The sequence below is a fragment of the Elgaria multicarinata genome, chromosome 16 (assembly GCF_023053635.1).
Source record: "Elgaria multicarinata webbii isolate HBS135686 ecotype San Diego chromosome 16, rElgMul1.1.pri, whole genome shotgun sequence".
Classification (NCBI taxonomy): Eukaryota; Metazoa; Chordata; class Lepidosauria; order Squamata; family Anguidae; genus Elgaria; species Elgaria multicarinata.
This window is the reverse complement of record NC_086186.1, coordinates 31,411,922-31,432,355: the sequence shown is the minus strand read 5'-3', so window position 1 is coordinate 31,432,355 and position 20,434 is coordinate 31,411,922. Positions and strand designations below refer to the sequence as shown.

Below are 20,434 nucleotides of genomic sequence, written 5' to 3'. Positions count from 1 at the left end.
ATGATGTGGCTCAGCAATTATGCATCCATTGGTGTTGGGCCAATGGCACCCCTTCTCTGTTCCCAAGGGCCTGATGCCAAAGGACGTGTAGCAGGGGTGAGTAGAAAATGGTCTCTGGTGTGACGGGACAGCTTGTCCGAGCCTCCTTTGAGGCGCAGGAGCAAGGCCGAGACACGTGGCTTTTGCCCCTGACTGTGCGTCTGCGTCTCTGTGCGCCCTGCGAGGAAGGGCTGACTGGCTAGGGGAGGGGAGGGTCTCTGCTCCGCAGTCTCCTCTCAGTCTCCAGCGGCTGAAGTCCCCAATGGGGACGTGGCGCACCAGGGCGGCTGCTGCTCCAAGGGGGCTGCCTGTCCCTGAGTCCTTGCCCACCTCCCTAGCCCAGAGCCTTCGGCTGTCCCCCATCCCGCTCCTCTTCTGTCTCCTCCGTGTCGTCTCCAAAGGTTTTGCAACAAGCAACCCCCACCCATGGAAACGAGTGGCACCTCTGGGGGGCCACTGATTGCAGCTGCAGGAGAAGGCTGGCCACGCAGGGGCACACACAAACCAAGCCCCCCACCCCGCAAAACCTCCGACCCCAGGAGTGGGGGCAGTCTGCGCCCTAGGCGACTGCCTAGTTGGCCTAATGATAGCGCCGGCCCTGTGCCCATAGGAAACAATGCAGAAATCTAGAATTTTAGCACAGCACCAGATCTACCGAGAAACAAGTTAGCAGTTCGTGTTCTTCCTAACTCAGGTCTTATTCCTCATGAAAATAATGTGTTTTCAGTATTTCAAAAATTATCCTGCAAATGCAGCCCATCGTTATTTCTTGCACAATAGAGGCTGTTGCTGAGAATGGTTTGCCGCAACCCTGCAAAGAAGCCCAGTTCCTTAAATCGGCATTGCAGGGTCCCGAGAGCGGGTGCGCCGGTTGCTTTTGCGCTGGAGCCCCGGCCCCCTGCGCCTGTGGCAGGGCGGGGCGGGGCACGTAAAGAGCTCGTCGCTCCCCCCCCCCCCCACGCGCAGAAACGGCCGCCTCGAGCGCCGCGCCCGCGGCAACAGGCCACGCCCATCGACGCTTCCGCCCCGCCTCCTGCGATCCCCGCGTCAGCTTGAAATCCGGGCTCGTCGGCTCTGCTGCCCGCCCGCCCCGCTCCCGTCGGCCTGTGCGCGGCGGCGGCGGCGTTGCTGCCGGCCACGATGATCCACGAGCTGCTGCTGGCGCTGCGCGGCTACACCGGCGGCCTCTTCGTCGTCAGCGGGGCCGGCGGGGGCCTGCAGGTTGTACCCGGGAGGGAAGGCGGGGCGGGATGGGGCGCCCTCAGGCCGGGCCGGCCACCCGTTAACGCCGCTCCCCGCCGCAGGTGTCCCCGGAGGCGCTGCCGCCCTTCCTGCACCCGAGCGAGGCCGGCCTGCTGGCCCGCGCCTGCCGCCTGGGCGCCTTCTACATCCGCTTCAGCGAGTTCGTCGAGCAGGTCGCCGAGCAGGTCCAGCCGCCGCTGCTGCCGCTGCCGCTCCCGCCCCCCAACGCTGCCCCAACGCAGCCGACGCCGGTGGGTCAAAGCCGGGCCTCCCGGAGCATGTGCAGAGCTCAGGGGCTGGAGCCCCGCAGAGCTCTCTTCGGAAAGGAGGAGGGCTGCTGCGGCGGCAGGAGGTGACGCGCTCCAGCTGCCCCCCGCCCGGAAGGCGCCTCTGCCAAGGGCCGCATCCTGCGAGATTAGAGGCGGGCAGGGGGGGTGGAGACGCCAGGCTGCCTGGCTGCCAAGGCGCAGCAAGGGTCCGGTCCTGGCGGGCGGGTCGTTCCCGGGGACTAACCCTCTCTCGGCCTGGTTTCAGGAACTTCACCCCTCCCAGCAAGGGATTTACCTCCGCGCTTTCTGCACTGGGCTTGACACGGTCCTGCAGCCCTACCGGCAGGCGCTGCTTGACTTGGAGCAGGAGGTAAGGAAGGAGTAAACAACCGTTTTCCATAGCCAGCATTATATACGACTGCTAATGAAATCAGGTAGTTGTTTTGAGCCATGGATCGCCATATGTTAACTTGTGTATTTAGTACTGCATTTAAAAAATATTTTTGATGTAAGCAGCTCTGACTGCTATTGCAGAAGAGCAAGATAAAATAAATGCTCGCTTACTTACTAGAGGGACCACTGAATCAAGTGTTTAGGTCGATGGCAAGTTCAGTCCTTAATGGGAACAAAGACATCAACTATTTAGATGCAAATTACCAACGAACATAAATTTTGAGGAATAGCTTTTTCTGCAAACTCAGGGTCTTCCTGCAACTTACAGCAATGGGTGGGAAGACTTCCACAAGACTTCCCAGGAAACCTTGTGGAAACTTCTTTTTTCTTCTGCTTCCTTTTAGGAACCGGGACCCTGAGATCCTCTAGTCTAAGATAGCAAAGCCAGTTGTTGGGGAGGGGTACCTAACAATAAAAGTACTAATCTGTTCCCACAGGGAGGCAAATAGAAACGACATCAGGACTTTCCCAGAAAATGAGGTTTATTGATAAAATATAACAAAATAGCAATCAAATTGTTGACTATGAGAGGCTTCTCAGAAGGAGACAGGTTATTGAGTGAATGGCACAACTGCATTTTTTTTATATTTCCCATCACGAAAATGTCTCAAAGTGACTTATATGTAGTATAAACCATAATCAGCTCAATGATATAAATAAACACTGTAAAAATGATATAAAACCAAGAAATGTTAAACCACAATAGACAAAATCTATGGCTTTTGGCTTTGAAGGAAAAGGCGAAGGAATTGAGTACTTGCAATGGAACTTGAAGAAAGCAGGATAAGAAAGTAAAAGATAGGAAAGATATATCCTGATCTTTATATTTTTTTTCCCTAGGAGATTCAAAAGTGAGAGTGGCAAGACACTTAGTAGGAAAGTCACAAACATAAGGGAGGAGGAGAAGGGGACTATTTTAGGATTTTCAGATTACTCTGGTCTTCATTTCTTTGTTTTTGGCAGTTTCTGGCTGATCCTCATCTTACTATCTCACATGTCAACTATTCCCTAGACCAGGTGAGTTCTGGCTGCTTATAGCCTGCTGGAGAAGTTGTTGTGATAAAGCAGGAGCTTCACTCTACAGCTGCGTTCTGAAAAGATGCTTGCCTAGATCAAGCACGGGCAGATTTTAGGCTTGCAGGAACTATTTTGTTCATTTTACCAGACACCCAAGGTCCACCAACTGGAGCCAGGTACAAAATGGGGGCAAGGGGAAGCATGCAGAGCTAGGGGCAAAATGGTGCTGTGTATTGGGATGGTCTACACATACAGGTTCAAATCTACATCTGAAATATTACAGATCAGAGATTCTAGCAGCCTAATTTAAGGGCAGGGGAGAGGGGTTGTTGCTTTTGCTAGATGGGGCTAGGATGACCCTTTCTGATAGTGGATGGAGGGTATCTTTATATCATTTGATCCTCCCACTTGCTTCAGCAAGCAGGCTCTACAAAACAGCCTTGTGTATCCAGTGCAGGGGTGAGGCCCTCCTAGTTCTCTTCCTGCCTAGGTTCTCATCCTAGCAAGAACAGCATCTTGGTAGACTTTTGCTGATCTTTTTTGACCAGGCCATCTTCTTACCCCCTTCTTTTTCCAGATTAGTTAAAATGGGCAGAGAGCCAACAGAGGGTTGTTTCTCAGCCACTGCAGAGATTGCCCAGTCCTGTTGTGCATTCCAATTGAGGAGGGGCTGAGGTGGGTGCAAGCAGTCATTGTATGCCTGTTGAGATGAAAATGCCTCCTGAGCAGCCAAGGATCTGCCTGAACTACAGGAGAAGTACCTGGGTGATGCACAGTTCCTGTGGCATGGGAACCATGCTTATCTTCCCTCTCTGGCGGGTGTGGAGCACCTGTGACATAGGCAGCAGTGGGTGATGAGGAAGATCATTCTCACTGCCCATTGTTGACAAAACCTCTACATCCCAAATTCTGCTAGTGGATTTGGCAGGTGCAAGTCGAGTCCTCCCAAAAGTACTGAGATGCAGTCTACAAGGGGAACCCTCAAGCAGAGAGGATTGTTTGACCTGAAATGCTTGGGAAGCAGGCAGCAAAGCTCAAAGTGTCTGGCAAACTCAGGCAGAGGGAGCTCTGACTCCATCTAAGAAAGGGGTGAGCAACCCTTGTGGCCCCACAGGTCACATCAAGTGTCTTCTCAGATGTTTACCCACCTGCACATCCACGTACAACTTCCACCCAGGTGCGTTTCGGAGGCTTGGTACCTTCTGTGATCAAATAAACTCTCCCAAAACCCTCCATTCTCAAAGCACCCAAGAATTTGAGCTCCTGGCCCTTCTCCCTCCCCTAGTTTGTTCTCCCGCTGAAGGATCTTGACATTCCACACTCTGTGGCCTGTCCTCTAGATCTTCACATGTACCACAGGTGTTTGCAAATGGTGGTACTTGTGGCACGCCTGAGAAGGAGAACATCTGCAACACCAAGACTCATATAATTTCTTCCCACCAGGACCTCAGAGATTAGGAAGACCCCAGCCTCTGGAGTAGCCTGGGTCATTTATCATTTGTTTGTTTGTTTGCATTTATATCCTGCCCCGTCCCCCAAGGAGTTCAAGGCATGACCCCCTTCTCCATTTTATCCTCATTGCAACCCTGTGAGGTAATTTAGCCTGAGAGTCAGTGACTGACCCAAAGTCAACCAGTGAGCTTCATGGCTGAGTGGGATTTGAAACTGGGTCTCCTGAGTCCTAGTCCAACACAGTAAGCACTAAACCACACTGGCTTTCACTACACTCACACTGGATTCCTCGTGAACATTTGGAAAAGCCATCTTTCGAGTCTGGTCTGTCTTCTGCTGGAAAGGAGGGAGAAGATACTCAAGCTGATCAGGGTGCTGATGTCTCCCCCATGTTCAGAAGTAATTCCCTAGCACATCTGCAGGGGTCTTTGATCTCATGCACAGAGCCAGAAGGTGCTTGCTGTGGCTCCTCTTGCACTTTCTGGCAGAGATAACAGTGCAGGGTCACCCGGCAGTCTCTGTAGCTGTGGAAATTAAAACATATATATATATATATATATATATATATATATATATATATATATATATATATATTTTGAGGTGGTGGCTGTTGCTAGCACTAGGTTCAGGGAGGCTGCTGTGGGTGGAGGCTACCTCAGATGAAAACTCACTGCAAGGGGATGATGACTCAAGGTCTCAGGAGGTGGCCAGCCACAGCATACATGTGTTGGAATTGGGGGTGGTCTTTTTATCCCTGCAGATCAGACAACAGGTAAAATATGCATTAGTATGGGCTGACATGGCTGCTGGGGGAGAGGGCACTCTCTTGAGATGGTGCTTCTAAATGGGCAGAAAAGTACCTTGGATCCTGATTAGCACAGCATGTGTATGAAGAATTCATCACCAGAGCAGACTGGTTTAGTCGCCAGGACTTTGGATCAGGGAAGTTGATAGGCCTTCAGAGGCATCGTGTTTCTAGACAACAATGTGAGTGCATTCTTAGCCAGCTTCTGTGATGGGGCAGAAGAAATAGAGGCCATCAAAACACAGTGGATTAGGTACCTGCTTCCACCAACTATGCTGCAAACATCAGGCAGAGATTACTCTGTTGGCTCCAAACTGGCTCAGGCAGGCATGGTTCTTAGAGGGACATTTCACTGGGGAGGGGGAGCAGCCTCTTAGGAAGGATTACAAAGCCAAGTGTCATGCTTTCCCCAGACCCACCTGGCTGCAGCTGCACTCTTTGAAGGTGAGGCATTGGTCTTGGAGGGCTGGTTATGACAACAGAGGGGTGAAAAACCATCATGTCTTCCTGGAGATACCGACCAGCCATGTATATGGAAAGGATTCCTCAAATGGTACAGGGAGAAAGTGATTCCTTTAAAAGCAGAGATTCTGGCTATCCACCTGTTGGGTATACATTGTCTCTGGGTCCAAACATGCTCAAGTGACAAGTTGGAAGCCTTCATAATAGTCCAGAAATGACCTCCAGAACAGTTTCATCTTGTCCAAAAATAAAAATCTTTTGTGGAGCTTCTCAAGTATCTAGCGGTTCACAAATCCTCTAGGTGAGATTTGCACAAAGCGTTGGGAGCTTTGTCAAAGCCTCCATTTCAACTATTTTGCACAGTGTTCATGAAGAAACTTGTCTTGGAGGTGCTATTTTTATTGCAATCATGTCAAACTTGAAGGGTATTGGACCAAGGAACTCTTGACAAGAAAGGAGCTTTGCATGATCCATCCTGTTTCAGGTTTAAGCGCTTGTCCTGCCCTGGTTTTACTTGAACTCAAATCATCTGGAGGAGAAAGTGGTGTCAGCTAGATAATAATATATTTATTTCTTACCCACCTCTCCCTTTGGATCGAGGCAGGGAACAACATTAGTACAACATTAGATGTAAAAAGACTAGTCAAGATGTCCCTCAGATGAAACCGGGTCTTCTATGTTTCTCTTTGTTTGTTTCTCTTCACCTATCCACCATGGGAATGCATGTTTTTCGAAGTGGATCACAGTATGTATCTGTGTGCTTCTTCTGTACCTAGGGTATTATGGCCCATTCTGCAAAAAGTGCTGCCGTATCTGCTCCGTTTAGCACTAATGCAACCCGGTTGACATTTGTAGGGCAGCTCCATGGTTTGCAATGTGCCAAAGGTTCTTTCTGAAGGAGAATGCTTCAGTAAATTGGTCAAATTTGGGATTCAGTGCAGTGAAGGGTCAATCTAGGCTTTTCTGGACATCCCATATGACAGGGTAGGCAACATGTGACAATCTTTTTCAGTACTTAGTGGGTGGGTGCATGCCCACAGGCATACACCCACTTCCCACTCAGGGTTTCCTTTCACCCACTTCCTCTCCTTACTTCCTGCCCCCATTACTTCTCCCCCCCCCCACCGGTTTCACCACACTCACCCCCATTGCTTTTCTTTCCTCTATCTCCACACTGCACTCCCCTCAGCAACAAAGACGTCTTCTGATCTGCTGACTTCTTGCTTCCTTGCTGCTGAGTGTGGTGGGAGGGGGAGACAATGGGCCCTGGAGGGTGCTGGGTCACTGACCCCCACCATATGAGGATAGCTCCCTCCACTGTAGGGAAATAGAAAGTTGGACTTACCGTGATATGCTCCTTTTCTTCTGTTGAGGTGGAGGGTCCCCACGGTTGGTGCTGCTTGCTCCTGGGGATTGGCAGGGATGCTCTCTTGACTCCCAGGGGTTTGTACTGAAGTAGTTGAGTCCTGGAGGTGTGACGCTTATGTCCTGTTGTTTCTTCTGTTTTTAACTGGATGTGAGATCAGTTCCTTGATTTGTTTAGTACCACGCCTGTTCTTTTGCTATGATACATCCCGAAACTGGGAGAAGCTGTCTGCCATGTGGTATGGGCGAGCCTTGCAAAACCTTCTTGAAGATGCCCTCCATCCACTTACCACATTAAGCCCAATGTTTCGTTCTCACCCCCCCAGTCTCAACTATTAGTTTTATGTACTTTATGGTGTTTTTATTTGTGTTGTACCCTGCCTCGATCCAGAGGGAGAGGCAGGTAACAAATTATTATTATTATTATTATTATTATTATTATTATTATTATTATTATTAATTTAAAAAACTGTTCTTCCATGCAAGTTCTTTTTGTGTGTGTTTGTTTGTTTGTTTGCAGTTTCAGCTCCTTTTCCCCTCATTGATGATTGTTTGTTTGCAGTTTCAGCTCCTTTTCCCCTCATTGATGATTGTGGTGGAGCAGATAAAGACCCAGAAGGTACATTCAGTCCCTTGACCTCCATTGCCAGTGTCTGCCTCTTTACAGAGGCCTGTCGAGTTTAATACAATGATAATAATAATTAATTAATAAAAATATATAAATTTATTTCTTACCTGTGTCTCCCTCTGGATCGAGGCAAGGAACAAAATTAGATACAAATACCATAAAATGTGCTGGCATTAACATTTAAAGCCCTAAATGGGTTGGGGCCAGGCTATCTGAAGGAACACCTCCTCCCATATGTACCTGCCCAGACCCTAAGGTCATCCTCAGGGGTCCTTCTCCGTGAGCCCCTGTCAAAGGAAGTGAGGCAGGTGGCTACCAGGAGGAGCAGGGCCTTCTCTGCTGTGGCCCCCTTGGCTGTGGAATAAGCTCCCTAAGGAGCTTCGCCTGGCACCTACAAAATATTCGTTTAGACGCCAGGTGAAGACCTTTTTATTCTCTCAGTATTTTAACAGTAAATTAATTTTAACTTTGCTGTTTTAAATCTGTATTTTAAATTTGTATTTCTGCACTGCTGCTGATTTTATCCTGGTTGTGTTTTTATATATTGTATTTTATATCATGTTTTTATACTGGTTTATACTTTGAATGGTTTTAATTTTTGTGAATCGCTCAGAGTTTCGGCTATTGGGTGGTATAGAAATACAATAAATAAATAAATAAAATACATAAAACTGATTAAAAACATATAAAACAAATATAATATTAAAATAACAGTCAAATATCTTAAAATTCGACTGGATAGGCCTGCTGGAAGAGATCAGTCTTTATAGCCTTCTTGAAGTCGAAAAGACTATTACGTCACCGAATCTCCTATGGCTGGCCATTCCACAGTATGGGAGCGGCAAAAGAAAAGGTCCTCTGGGTAACAGTTGTCAGCCTGGTTTTGGCTGACTGTAGTAAATTCTTCCCAGAGGACCTGAGTGTGCGGGGCAGATTGTACGGGATAAGGCTATCCCGCAGGTAACCTGGACCCAAACCTTGTAGGGCTTTAAAGGAAATAACCAACACTTTATATTTCGCCCAAAAACAAATTGGCAGCCGGTGAAGTGATTTTAGAGTTGGTGTAATGTGGTCACCCCTAGGTCTACGGGTGACCAACCTGGATGCCATATTTTGAACTAGTTGAAGTTTCCAGACTAGGCACAAAGGTAGCGCTCTGTACAGTGCCTTGTAGAAGTCGAGCCTTGAAGTTACCAGCGCATGCACTACCGTCTTTAGGTCTTCCAACTCTAGAAAGGGGCACAGCTGGTATATCAGCTGAAGCTGATAGTAGGCACTCCTGGCCATCGCATCTATCTGGGCTGTCGTTTGGAGCAACGGGTTCAGAAGCACCCCCAAGCTGCGAACACAGTCTTTGAGGGGAAGTGTAGCCCCATCCAGAACTGGTTGATACACCTCTAAACCCAGGTCAGAGCCCTTGACAGCAAGCACCAAGGATACAATAACATGTATCCTGCTGATATGGTGGTATTCTTCTCCCATTGGAGAAAAGGAATGCAGAACAGGAGAAGCTGGATCCAGATTTCAGCACATACAACTGGGCTTGCGGAAGCTGGCTTCCTGCTACCTCTTCCCTGGGGCAGCCCCTCCAGCCCCCTGAAAATGCTATACAGAAGGTCAGGGAACCATGCAAAATGGTGCAATGGGGAGGGGAGATCCCCCAAAATCGGGTGGAGGCACTTTCAGTGACTGGATCCCTTCCATCAAAGAAGGTAGGTCCTGAATCCAACCCGAGACATGTTGCCACGATCCTCAGAAAAGTAGGAATGGTATTTATATGTGGGTATGGAGCTTAAAATGAGTTCCTTCTCTTTTGGGTTAGTGGGAGGAGAGGACTCCACTCTGGGCCTTCTGGAGTGCTCGTGTCAGCTGGCACTGGAGCACACTTGGATTTCTGTCCTATGAAGTGTAAAAATCCACTTCTCAAGCTGTTTCCTTTGCAGATTCATGGCTGTCAAATCTTGGAGATTGTCAATAAATACAGCCGTGGCGGCCTGCCACCTGTGCGGCATGCTCTAGAAAAGTAAGAGACTTCTGTTGAGTTCCCTGTTCATGAGGCCTTCTGGGTGGGAGTCATTTCAAGCTCTGGACAGGAGCGCCAAGTTGTAGATCCCAGGGAACGTGTCTCCCCAAAAAATTAATCTTCCTGAAGCCCCACTGCCGCTTTTCATGGCACTTGTTGCTCCCAGCTCCCTTTGAAGATGAGCCTCAGGGGAAAGAAGGTTGGCCTTCTGGACCTCTGCTGGATTTACTCCAGCGTGGCTGCAGCTCACAGTGCTTGGATTCTATGGGCATTTCTTGGAATGCACAACTGCTGAGAGAGGAGACCTGCCGTTCCCTCCCCGCAGCTCTCGCTCTGTGCCCCTTTTGTCTCCCCACACCTCCAGGGTCTTGGCCATGTGCCATGCCGTTATGTATAAGCAGCTCTCTGCTTGGATGCTGCATGGGCTGCTCCTGGACCAGCATGAAGAGTTCTTCATTAAACCAGGTCCCTCTTCGGGGATTGTCCCGGCCCAGCCTGAAGAGGACGATGATGATCTGGGTATCGGGGGGCTGACTGGGAAACAACTGCGAGAGCTGCAGGATATGGTGAGGCTGTGGTGCCCCCTTTCTCATCTTTCCCCCATGAGATCTGTGTGGGGATGTTCCTCATTAACCATTAGAGACGTTTAAGGGTATGAGACAGTTTGCTGCCAAATAAAATATTCTTCAAAACCTTGAAGTTTTTATTCTGGCTTCTCAGCCCTGGCTTGCTGGTGTCTGGAAGGATTGTTTTCTTGCTCCTCCACTTCTCTTGGCTCTATGCCTTATGCCACAAGCTCTGCAAACCCTCTCCATAGCCAGTGACCCCAAAGGCAGAGTTCTACCCAGAGCCCTTGGGAAAGGGAATTTTGGCAGTGTTTTGGTTTCCCCATTATCTCCCACCCCTGGTCCTTGTTCCAACAGAGGCTGATTGAAGAGGAGAATATGTTGGCCCCTTCTCCAAAGCAGTTCTCTCTGCGAATAGAAATGTTGCCCTCCTACATCCCTGTGCGTGTTGCTGAGAAAATCCTCTTTGTGGGTGAATCTGTCCAGATGTTTGAGAGTCAGAATGTGAGCCTGAGCAAAAAAGGTAAAGGCTCTTCATCTCGATTCCTTCTGAGTGAGGAGGGGTCAAGGGCTTTGGGCTCCATGCGGTTGCTTGGCTTCCCATTGGCATTGAGCCATCGAACCACGTGATGTGTGTGCAGCCTTATTCCTCCCATCTGCATAGGGCCTTTTATTTGGTGCCGTAGTGCTATCTTGTGTTAGCTCCAGGAGAATGTGCATTTCCTTCTGGCCACAAGACCCTCATTGTGGGCACAAACAATTGTGGGGGAGCAGGGGGCCTGAACAGCCTTCACCCCGAGGGCTGGATTCCGTTTGGGAGAAATGCTCGGGGTTGTATGCCAGGAGTGGGTGGGGCACAGAAACTGCGTATTTTAGCTTAAAAGTTCCAGCGAACCTTAGGAGAGGCATCGTAGCCTTTTAGGGGTCATGCACAGAGGGGACGTGCACAGCAGCCAGAGCGCCACCGAGGGAGACGGGTGCGTGGCCTCCAGAGGAGCCCGGATTAAGCCCTGGGCCTGAGGGGTTCTGCTCCCCTGGGTGAGAACATGGTGTTCATGAGCTCCCAACATCACTTGTTCCTTGTGAGTGAGAGACACTGTTTGCTCTGTGCTTCACTCCACGCACGCACACTGAGGGGCTCTAAGTGCAACTCTTCCACTCTCGGGCCTGACCCAGTGATGGCTGGACTCTGCCTCCTGCACTGTTCCTCATCCTGGAGAAGGAGGAATCTGAACAAGACTTTAAAATGGGTCCCAGTGGAGAAGGTCAGGTTCTGGATACCACACTTTAAAAAGAATTCAGAGTTGTTCAGTGAACGGCAATAAAGATTCTCAGGGAACTAGAAATTAAGTCTTACGAGGAAAAATTGAATGAACCAGATAGCCTGGAGTAGAGAAGACTGAGGGGTGGGTGTAGGATAGGGTAGCCAAGTACCTAAATGTTTGCTGCACAGAAGAGGGGCACAACCTGTTCTCTGTTGTCCAAGACTGTAGGCATGAAATAACAGGCTTAAGTTACAGGCAGATGTTGTTTGAGCCCAAGGAAAAATTTGCTAGCGTTCACAGCAGTCACGCAATGAATCATAGAATCATAGAATAGCAGAGTTGGAAGGGGCCTACAAGGCCATCGAGTCCAACCCCCTGCTCAATGCAGGAATCCACCCTAAAGCATCCCTGACAGATGGTTGTCCAGCTGCCTCTTGAAGGCCTCTAGTGTGGGAGAGGCCACAACCTCACCAGGCAACTGATTCCATTGTCGTACTGCTCTAACAGTCAGGAAGTTTTTCCTGATGTCCAGCTGGAATCTGGCTTCCTTTAACTTGAGCTCGTTATTCCGTATCCTGCACTCTGGGAGGATCGAGAAGAGATCCTGGCCCTCCTCTGTGTGACAACCTTTTAAGTATTTGAAGAGTGCTATCATGTCTCCCCTCAATCTTCTCTTCTCCAGGCTAATGGATCCAACTGCCTTGGAGGTGGTGGACCAGAGGTCTCCAAGCAGAAATTGGGCAGCCGTCTGTCAGGGATGCTTTGAAGTGGGTTCCTGCTCTGAGCAGGGGGTTGAATGTGATGACAAAAAGGGCCCTTTCCAGCACTGTGATTCTGTGACCTTGAGATCAGCCTGCAACTGATACTATAGGGCTGGAAGGGACCCAATGGACAATCGGGTGTCACAGTGCCCTGCCCTCGGGAAGGTTGCCTGAGAACCAGCACTAGGCCAGCTGTTTCCTGGAAAAAATCCAAGGAAGGATCAGCTATCTACTTTGCTGCCCTTAGGAGGTTTTTCCAAATTTTAAGTTGGATCTGCTGCTCTCATGTTGTGTGTTGCCTGTTCTTATTGTCGGGAATAAGACAAGGAAAGGGGGAGCAATTGTTCCTGGTTTCCCTGTGTTTGAAATATTTGAAGCCACTCAATCGCCTGCTGTGTATGTGAAACCTCACCAACCCTTTCAGCCACTTTGACCCTGAGGTGTCATTTGAGCTTGCTCAGAGCTCCCTCTCCATGGTTCTCAGCTTGCTAACATTCTTCTTGAGTTACGGTGCCCAGAGTGGCATGCAGAGTTCCAAGGGAAGGGGGTCTCTGCTGAGTGGAGCTTCTGAGTGCTTCTGGGGCCTTGGATGTGCTGCTGCTCTTGGAACAAACAACGTTGGCTGCCTTTGGGGTGGTTCGCATGATTACTGTGGCTTATTTAAATCGTGGTGCATGGGCTGCTGTAGAGGGTTCGGAAGGCTCCCCCCCGCCCCCAACAAGCTCTGCTGCCTGGGTTCAAACGACACCACAAGCTGCGCCCAGGTGGGGATTATGGACATTGTGCAATTTAAATGAGCCATGGTGGCTTATTTTGATCAAGCAAACCAGGCCGCTTTGTCGTGTTCAAACATTGTTGGGAGAGACCAGCTTGGATCGCTCTTCTGCCCCTTCTCTTGTCTTCCAGGCTCCATCTTGAAGAATCAAGAGGACACCTTCGCTGCTGAGTTGCATCGTCTCAAACAGCAGCTTCTCTTCAATTTGGTGGATTTTGAATCTGTGGTTGATTGGATACGGAGCACTGTGGCTGAGGTCAGTGGTAGTTTTAGGGCCTTGTCAGCTAAGCGGGTTTTTTTAAAAGGTAGTGGCAGAAAAACATTTGCTGTCCTCACTAAGAACCAGCTGGGGAAATGCCCTATCAGAGGGCATGGCCAGCCAGCCTAGTCTCTGACAAGAAGAACAGGCAGGTGAAGCCCTGACTGTGTGGGCTAGTGAGTTCTGTCTTCTCCAGGGGAAAAGAGGTGGCCCTAATTCCTGGGTCTTGATCCTGATGGGCTGTTTTTTTCTTCTACTCTTAAGCACTTGTGGAAGCTGATGGTGGAAGAATCAGATTTAATAGGCCAGCTAAAGGTAACTGTAGTAAAGTTCATTTTCTTATGGATGCCATTTCCTGGAAGTAAAAAACAGCTTGGTAGGGGTTCCTTGAACAATTGCCTTTAGCATTCCTTCCTTCCTTCTAGATTATTAAAGATTTTTATCTCTTGGGGAGAGGAGAACTGTTCCAGGCCTTCATTGATATTGCACAGCATATGCTAAAGACGCCTCCCACGGCAGTGACTGAGCATGGTGAGTGTCTCGATGTCAGACAGGGCCTGGCTGACATGGGTCGCTGTGTCCAGCCACCTCCACCAGGCTGTGCTGGTTGTCTTGGCTGAGAGGTGAGAAACCATTGCAGGAACTGGTGGATTAAACTGGCCACTCAAAGACTTCCCCTGTTTTCCATGCCTTTGTGCTGCCTCCGACAAATGCATGCTTTGGCCTCTGTATGTTGCTGCTGCTGCTGTTGTGCCGACCTCGGGAAGGGCTCTGAGCCAGGGGCATGTCCATGCGCTGACACAGACATTGCCATCTCCACAGTACTCCTCTTGCTTCCCTCAGATGTGAACGTGGCGTTCCAGCAGTCAGCCCACAAAGTGTTGCTAGATGATGATAACCTGCTCCCTCTCCTTCACCTGACCATCTACTACCATGGCAAGGAGTCCCGAGGTGGGTGTTGGTGCTGGGAGCCCCGCTGTGGGTTCAGCAACGGGCCAGCATGAATCTGTCTGGCCTTGAGCAGGGCCTGTGACAGAAGCACAGAGTCACCACTCCAATTTTGTTCCAGAGAGACTTAAGCCTGGGCCAGGGAGACTGGAGTCCAAAGCCAACCCACTTGTAGAGCCAGAGAAACCGAGTCACACCTGTTTAGCATCCGTCTTCTCTGTGCTCCGTTCTCCCACGTGCAACCTGCCTGAAATTCCGTGGGCTTTCTTTTCAGATGCTTCTCAGTCACGTGAGGCACCTTCCCGGGAATTATCTCCCCATGAATCCCCCACATCTGGCTGGGCTGCTCTAGGGCTCTCCTACAAAGTCCAGTGGCCGCTGCACATCCTCTTCACTCCTGCTGTCCTGGAAAAGTGAGGCCTCTCTCTCTTTCCATGTGGCTTCCGGGCATTTGTTGTTGGCAGGCAGTAGTAGCAGATGCCTGCATTTGGCCCAACCCTCTGTTGTCCATTTCCCCCTTGGCTGCAGGTACAACGTGGTCTTCAAGTACCTGCTAAGTGTGCGGCGAGTGCAGGCGGAGCTGCAGCATTGCTGGGCCCTGCAGATGCGATGCAAATGCCTGGAGTCCAGCAGGACAGATGCCGTCAAGTGGCGGCTGCGCCATCACATGACTTTCCTTGTGGACAACCTACAGTACTACCTGCAGGTCAGGGTGCAGCTGCGCCCAGCGCTCCTTTTCCTCCAGAGCGCACGGAGTGGCCGGGGCAGCTGACGTGGCCTTGAGTTGCCGTTGGAGCAGCAGCACAGCTCAGTTGCAACTGCTCCAAAGAGCCAGTTCTGAGACTCTGAGGTCTTAGCTAGACGGGGCTTTATCCTGGAGCGATCCCCAGGATCGTCCCTGTGCATCCACAAGACGCACGGGATCCCAGGATCAGGGAGGGATGATCCCTCCCTTGCCCCGAGATCTCGCCCTCTACTTTAGGCCCGGTTTTCCTCGGTCTCAATGTGTGGCCAGGCGTTGCAGTTTGTCCCGGCTCCTCGCAAGGGGCAAGGAGCCGTGCACGGGGCACAGAGGAGCTCTGGGCCCATCCGGGGTGGGGTGGGGTGGGGACTTTTTTTTTAAAAAAAAAAAACTCTACCTTTGAGCGCTCGTGCGCTCCTGTCTCTTTAAAAAACAAAACAAAATGGCGGGCACAACATCTCTCCCTCTGAGGCTGCCGCGTGTGAACAGAGGGGGAGATCTCGCAATGAAAATATCGCGGGGTCTTCACCCCTCCATCACACTAGACTGCCAGGTCTAGCGGAGGCCACAGTCTGTCACCTGGAACTACTGATGGAAATGGCTGGAAATGCAGGGCAGTAGCTGCTCTCCCCCGTCACTCCCTCTGTTTCTTTGCCGTGGTAAAAGGGAGTTCTGGTTTGCTTGTTCTCAGGTGGATGTCCTGGAATCTCAGTTCTCACAGCTCCTGCAACAGATCAATTCCACCCGTGACTTTGAGAGCATCCGCCTGGCACATGACCACTTCCTGAGCAATCTCCTGGCACAGTCCTTCATTCTGCTGAAACCAGTGAGCGCTTCCTGTTCCTGCAACCCTCATAGTCAGTAGTCAGTCTCCCTCTTTGGTCTGTATGAACATCAAAGGTGTCTTCCTGGATCAGGCCAAAACTCCATCTAATATAGCATTCCTGCCTTCAGCACAAACAGGACATGAATGACCTGTTCCTCAGGCCAGTCCAGGAATGTGGCTGGCTTAGTTGACTTGAGCAGTATCAGAATACAGGTTCCTTGTGCTTTCGAGTGCGCTTTCAGTGTAGAGTAAAATGGCTGCATGCCCTGCTTTCCTCCAGGCAGTTTGGAGGGTTAGAGGGGAGGAGTTCTTCCCAACTGCTCAGCAGCTTCTGTGGTGGCGGGGGAGACCACCATGCATTGAGGCATGTGTGGCATTCTTGGAAAAGTTGTTTAGACCAGCTCATCGCTTAAAACCTTTAGGCTTTTGGTAGCTATTATGCTGTGTATAGACAAAGTACCAGTGCCTCAGTGAGAGAAAAGGAAGTTGAAAGGGGGAGTCAAGAGAGTTAAAAATGCTTGGAGGTTGCTCAAAACCATTATAATAGAAAACCAGGTAAAATATATACTGTATTCCTTCGATTCTAAGACGCACTTTTTCCCCTAAATAAAGAGCTCTAAAAATGGACTGTGTCTTAGAATCGATGGCGTCTTAGAATCGAAGCAATACAGTAAGAGGAAAAGAGAAAGCTCCTGCAGCAGCCTTGAGGCATGCGAGCGAGGAGGAGCTGGTTGGGTAAGCGCCTGGTTTTTTGTTAGGCAAATTTATTCATAAGTCCCATCGATTTCCGTGGGACTTACTCGCGTGTCGTCGTTCCCTGGTGCACAGACAAGTAAAGAGCGGGACTGGAGAGTTAAGTTTACTCTTTGTTTCAACGCCCCCCTTCTTCCCGCGCAAATGGCAGTTTCTTCTCTCACAGAGGGAAAAAAGAAAAGGACACAACCATTAGAAGAAAGCATGGAGGGGGGGGGGGGGAGGTTGGCTGGGCGGTGAGGGAAGTATTTCTTTGATTCTAAGATGCCCTTTTTTCTCAAATAAACATCTCTAAAAATGGGGTGCGTCTTAGAATCGAAGAAATACGGTACTACAAGTTAGGAAAGATCTTGCCAAGTCCCAAGGGGCCACCAGCATGGTTAATGAGCTGTGTCAAGGAAGCTATTAGAGAAAAGAGGCCTCCTTTAGAAAATGTTCTTTTAATGTTCTTCTGCTGTGCAGGCTTTCCACTGCCTCAATGAAATCCTGGATCTCTGCCATAGCTTCTGCTCATTGATCAGCCAGAACCGGGGACCCCTGGATGAGCGAGGGACCATCCAGCTGAGTATTCTGGCCAAGGTGTGTCTTTCCTGCCTAGGGGCAAGGGGAGATCAAAGCTCTTGGAGTATTCCTCTTCAGAGAGCATTTTGGAGCCTTACTAGGCAGATCTTTGATGGGCTAAATGAAGGCGGGGGGGGGCATGCACTTTGCCATGTGGTGGGCACATCGTTGGGAGATTGAGCCATTTACCTCAGGGGTCCTTTTCCGCGAGCCCCTGCCAAAGGAAGTGAGGCAGGTGGCTACCAGGAGGAGGAGGGCCTTCTCTGCTGTGGCACCCCGGCTGTGGAATGAGCTCCCTAAGGATGTTCGCTTGGCACCTACATTGACGCCAGGTGAAGACCTTTTTATTCTCCCAGCATTTTAACAGTCTATAAATAAATTTTAACTTGGTGTTTTAAATTTGTAATTTTGCATTGCTGCTGTTTTTATCTGGTTGAGCTTTTATATTGTATTTTATATTTATTTATTTATTTATTTATTTATTACATTTTTATACCGCCCAATAGCCGAAGCTCTCTGGGCGGTTCACAAAAATTAAAACCACAATAAAACACCCAACAGGTTAAAAGCACAATTACGAAATACAGTATAAAAAGCGCAACTAGAATAAACCACACAGCAAAATTGATATAAGATTAAAATACAGAGTTAAAACAGTAAAATTTAAATTTAAGTTAAAATTAAGTGTTAAAATACTGAGTGAATAAAAAGGTCTTCAGCTGGCGACAAAAGCAGTACAGTGTAGGCGCCAGGCGGACCTCTCTGGGGAGCTTGTTCCACAACCGGGGTGCCACAGCGGAGAAAGCCCCCCTCCTATTAGCCACCTGCCTCACTTCCTTTGGCAGGGGCTCACGGAGAAGGGCCCCTGTAGATGATCTTAAGGTCCGGGTAGGTACATATGGGAGGAGGCGTTCCTTCAAATAACCTGGCCCCAAACCGTTTAGGGCTTTAAATGTCAATACCAGCACTTTGAATTGGGCCCGGACCTGGACTGGCAGCCAATGAAGCTGGAAAAGGACTGGTGTAATGTGATCTCGCTGGCCAGTCCCTGTTACTAAACGGGCTGCCCTATTTTGTACCAGCTGAAGCTTCCGGACCGTTTTCAAAGGCAGCCCCATGTATAACGCATTGCAGTAATCCAAGCGAGAGGTTATCAGAGCATGGATAACTGTAGCTAGACTATCTCTGTCCAGATAAGGGCGTAGTTGGTATATCAACCTAAGTTGATAAAAGGTGCTCTTTTATGGTTTTATACTGTTGTTTTATACTTTGGTTTTATTTTTTGTGAACCGCCCAGAGAGCTTCAGCTACTGGGCGGTATAGAAATGTAATAAATAAATAGCTGTGATCACAGGAAACACCCGGAATGCTGCCTCTTTCCCATGGTAGTGGCTACCATCAGTAGCCAGGGAAGGTATTCTGGGACATGAGGAATTGTGGCACATTAGCAGCCCACTCCTTCTCTAGACCAGCAGTTCCCAAAGAGTGAGGGAAAAGGAAAGACAACTGCTGGGGAAAACATGGGCTCTTCCTCTCTTGCCCCTGCCCATATCATTTAGAGATGTTTATTTTATTACATCTATATCCTTCCTTTCTCCCCCTCTTGCAAGAAGCCCAAGGCAGCTTACACGTTCCTCCTTCGCTCCACCTTTTCCTCACAACAACCTAGTGAACTTCATGGCTGAGTGGGCAGTAGAACCCATATCTCCTGACTCCCAGTCCAACACTCGAGCTACGACACTGGCTCTTAATAATATTGTTATTTAACTAATTACCTTATATCAGGATTCCTAAAATACAGGAATGGGGTTCAACCTGTTCTAGAGGGGTTTGCACTCGCCCTGGAAGAGCTCTGGGGATGCTCCTGGATCCTTCCCTGTCATTAGAGGCTGAAGTGACCTCTGTGGCTCAGAGCATCTTTTACACACTTCAGCTAGACTCCCAGCCCTGCCTGGAGTTGGAGAGCCACCATACCTCATCACGAGAGCTGCAGGGGGGCTGTGCACTGAGTGCTGTGGGCCAGGGCAGAGGCCTCTTCCCTCCTAGGGCATGCGGCTCATGGGTGTTGTTGGCCTTTGCAGGGCTTCAGCTGCCAGTCTTCACTTCTGTTCAAGATTCTCTCCAGCGTTCACAACCACCAGATAAATTCAGACTTGGCTCAGTTGCTGTTACGCCTGGACTACAACAAGTACTTCACACAGGCTGGAGGCACTTTGGGAAGGTATGGCGCAGAGTTCCAGGAGCCAGAGCATGTGCCTCTAACAGATGTGCAGTTCCAGCCACGCGGTGCTGCCAATGGTACTGCAGCAGGCAGGAGCCCTGGAAGTTTCTTGGGCAGGGAGGTTTGTTTGCAAGCCCTGTCTTACTGTGGTGCCTCATTACTAGACTTAAATTGAAAGTTTTAGTATGGTCTTAGGGTTGTTGTTTTTTTATGCATCAGCCACTGGGGGGATCCTTTTTGAAGCCCAAGATGTACGATATAAATTAATTTATAAATGTAACCAGGCCTGTATGCATTTTTAACAATTCAAATTTTGCACCCTGTGATTTGTTTACATGATGTAAATTGGGCAAGTGTGCATAATTGATCAGATTTTGTATAATTATGTCATTCTTGCTACTGTGCCTCATCTTCTCCTTTTGCTAATAGAATTTTGTGGAATTGAGCTATTCCTGTAATTAACTGTCTCCTCTTTTTCTGCAGTGTGGGATTAGAATAGGATAGTTCAGTCCGGTCATGGAGGCTGTTGCCAACATTTTTAGGAACTTGACTCAGAGCTGTCTGTCTCTGGTAGTGAGAGAGATGCTGCGACTCCTGGAGGAAGATGGAGATGTGAAGCTTGATGAGCATCTTGGTTATCGGAACTGCAGCAGCCTGTTTTCTTCAACTTCAGCCATGGCACTTACAAACAATTCTTCCCTCCCTGTTTAATTAAAGCTTAATTAAATACATATTTTGTGCCGAGTTATTTTCCAGAAGTGAAGTGAAAATACATGTGCCCTAGTATTTCAAACGCCCAACAACTCCTTTCTGCTCTCATAGATGGGGTAGTAATCCAGTCATTTGGCAAGCTGAGGAGGGCTACTTTTGAGAGAGCTACATGGCTATTAATAGTAGGAAAGCATTTTTGCTGAGAGTGGAGCTGCCCACTTGCACTCTGCCAAGACCTGCGTCTTAGTCCAAAACAGCCAAGTGCTTTCCCACACTGCTCTTCGCTTCTTG

At 49.3% G+C, this 20,434-nt stretch overlaps 1 protein-coding gene across 1 annotated transcript; it reads left to right on the top strand.

The window, feature by feature from the left end:
* Positions 1-1,109: 1,109 nt before the first annotated feature.
* TUBGCP4 (tubulin gamma complex component 4) lies at positions 1,110-20,219 on the top strand. Its single transcript, XM_063142391.1, has 18 exons — positions 1,110-1,260; positions 1,344-1,532; positions 1,816-1,920; positions 2,967-3,020; positions 7,667-7,723; positions 9,676-9,755; positions 10,120-10,321; positions 10,679-10,844; positions 13,254-13,378; positions 13,646-13,696; positions 13,807-13,912; positions 14,225-14,332; positions 14,604-14,742; positions 14,858-15,035; positions 15,763-15,897; positions 17,113-17,229; positions 19,293-19,432; positions 19,916-20,219. The coding sequence occupies exons 1-18, from the start codon at positions 1,180-1,182 to the stop codon at positions 19,929-19,931; spliced, it is 2,049 nt and encodes a 682-aa protein (XP_062998461.1). The 5' UTR covers positions 1,110-1,179; the 3' UTR covers positions 19,932-20,219.
* Positions 20,220-20,434: the final 215 nt, after the last annotated feature.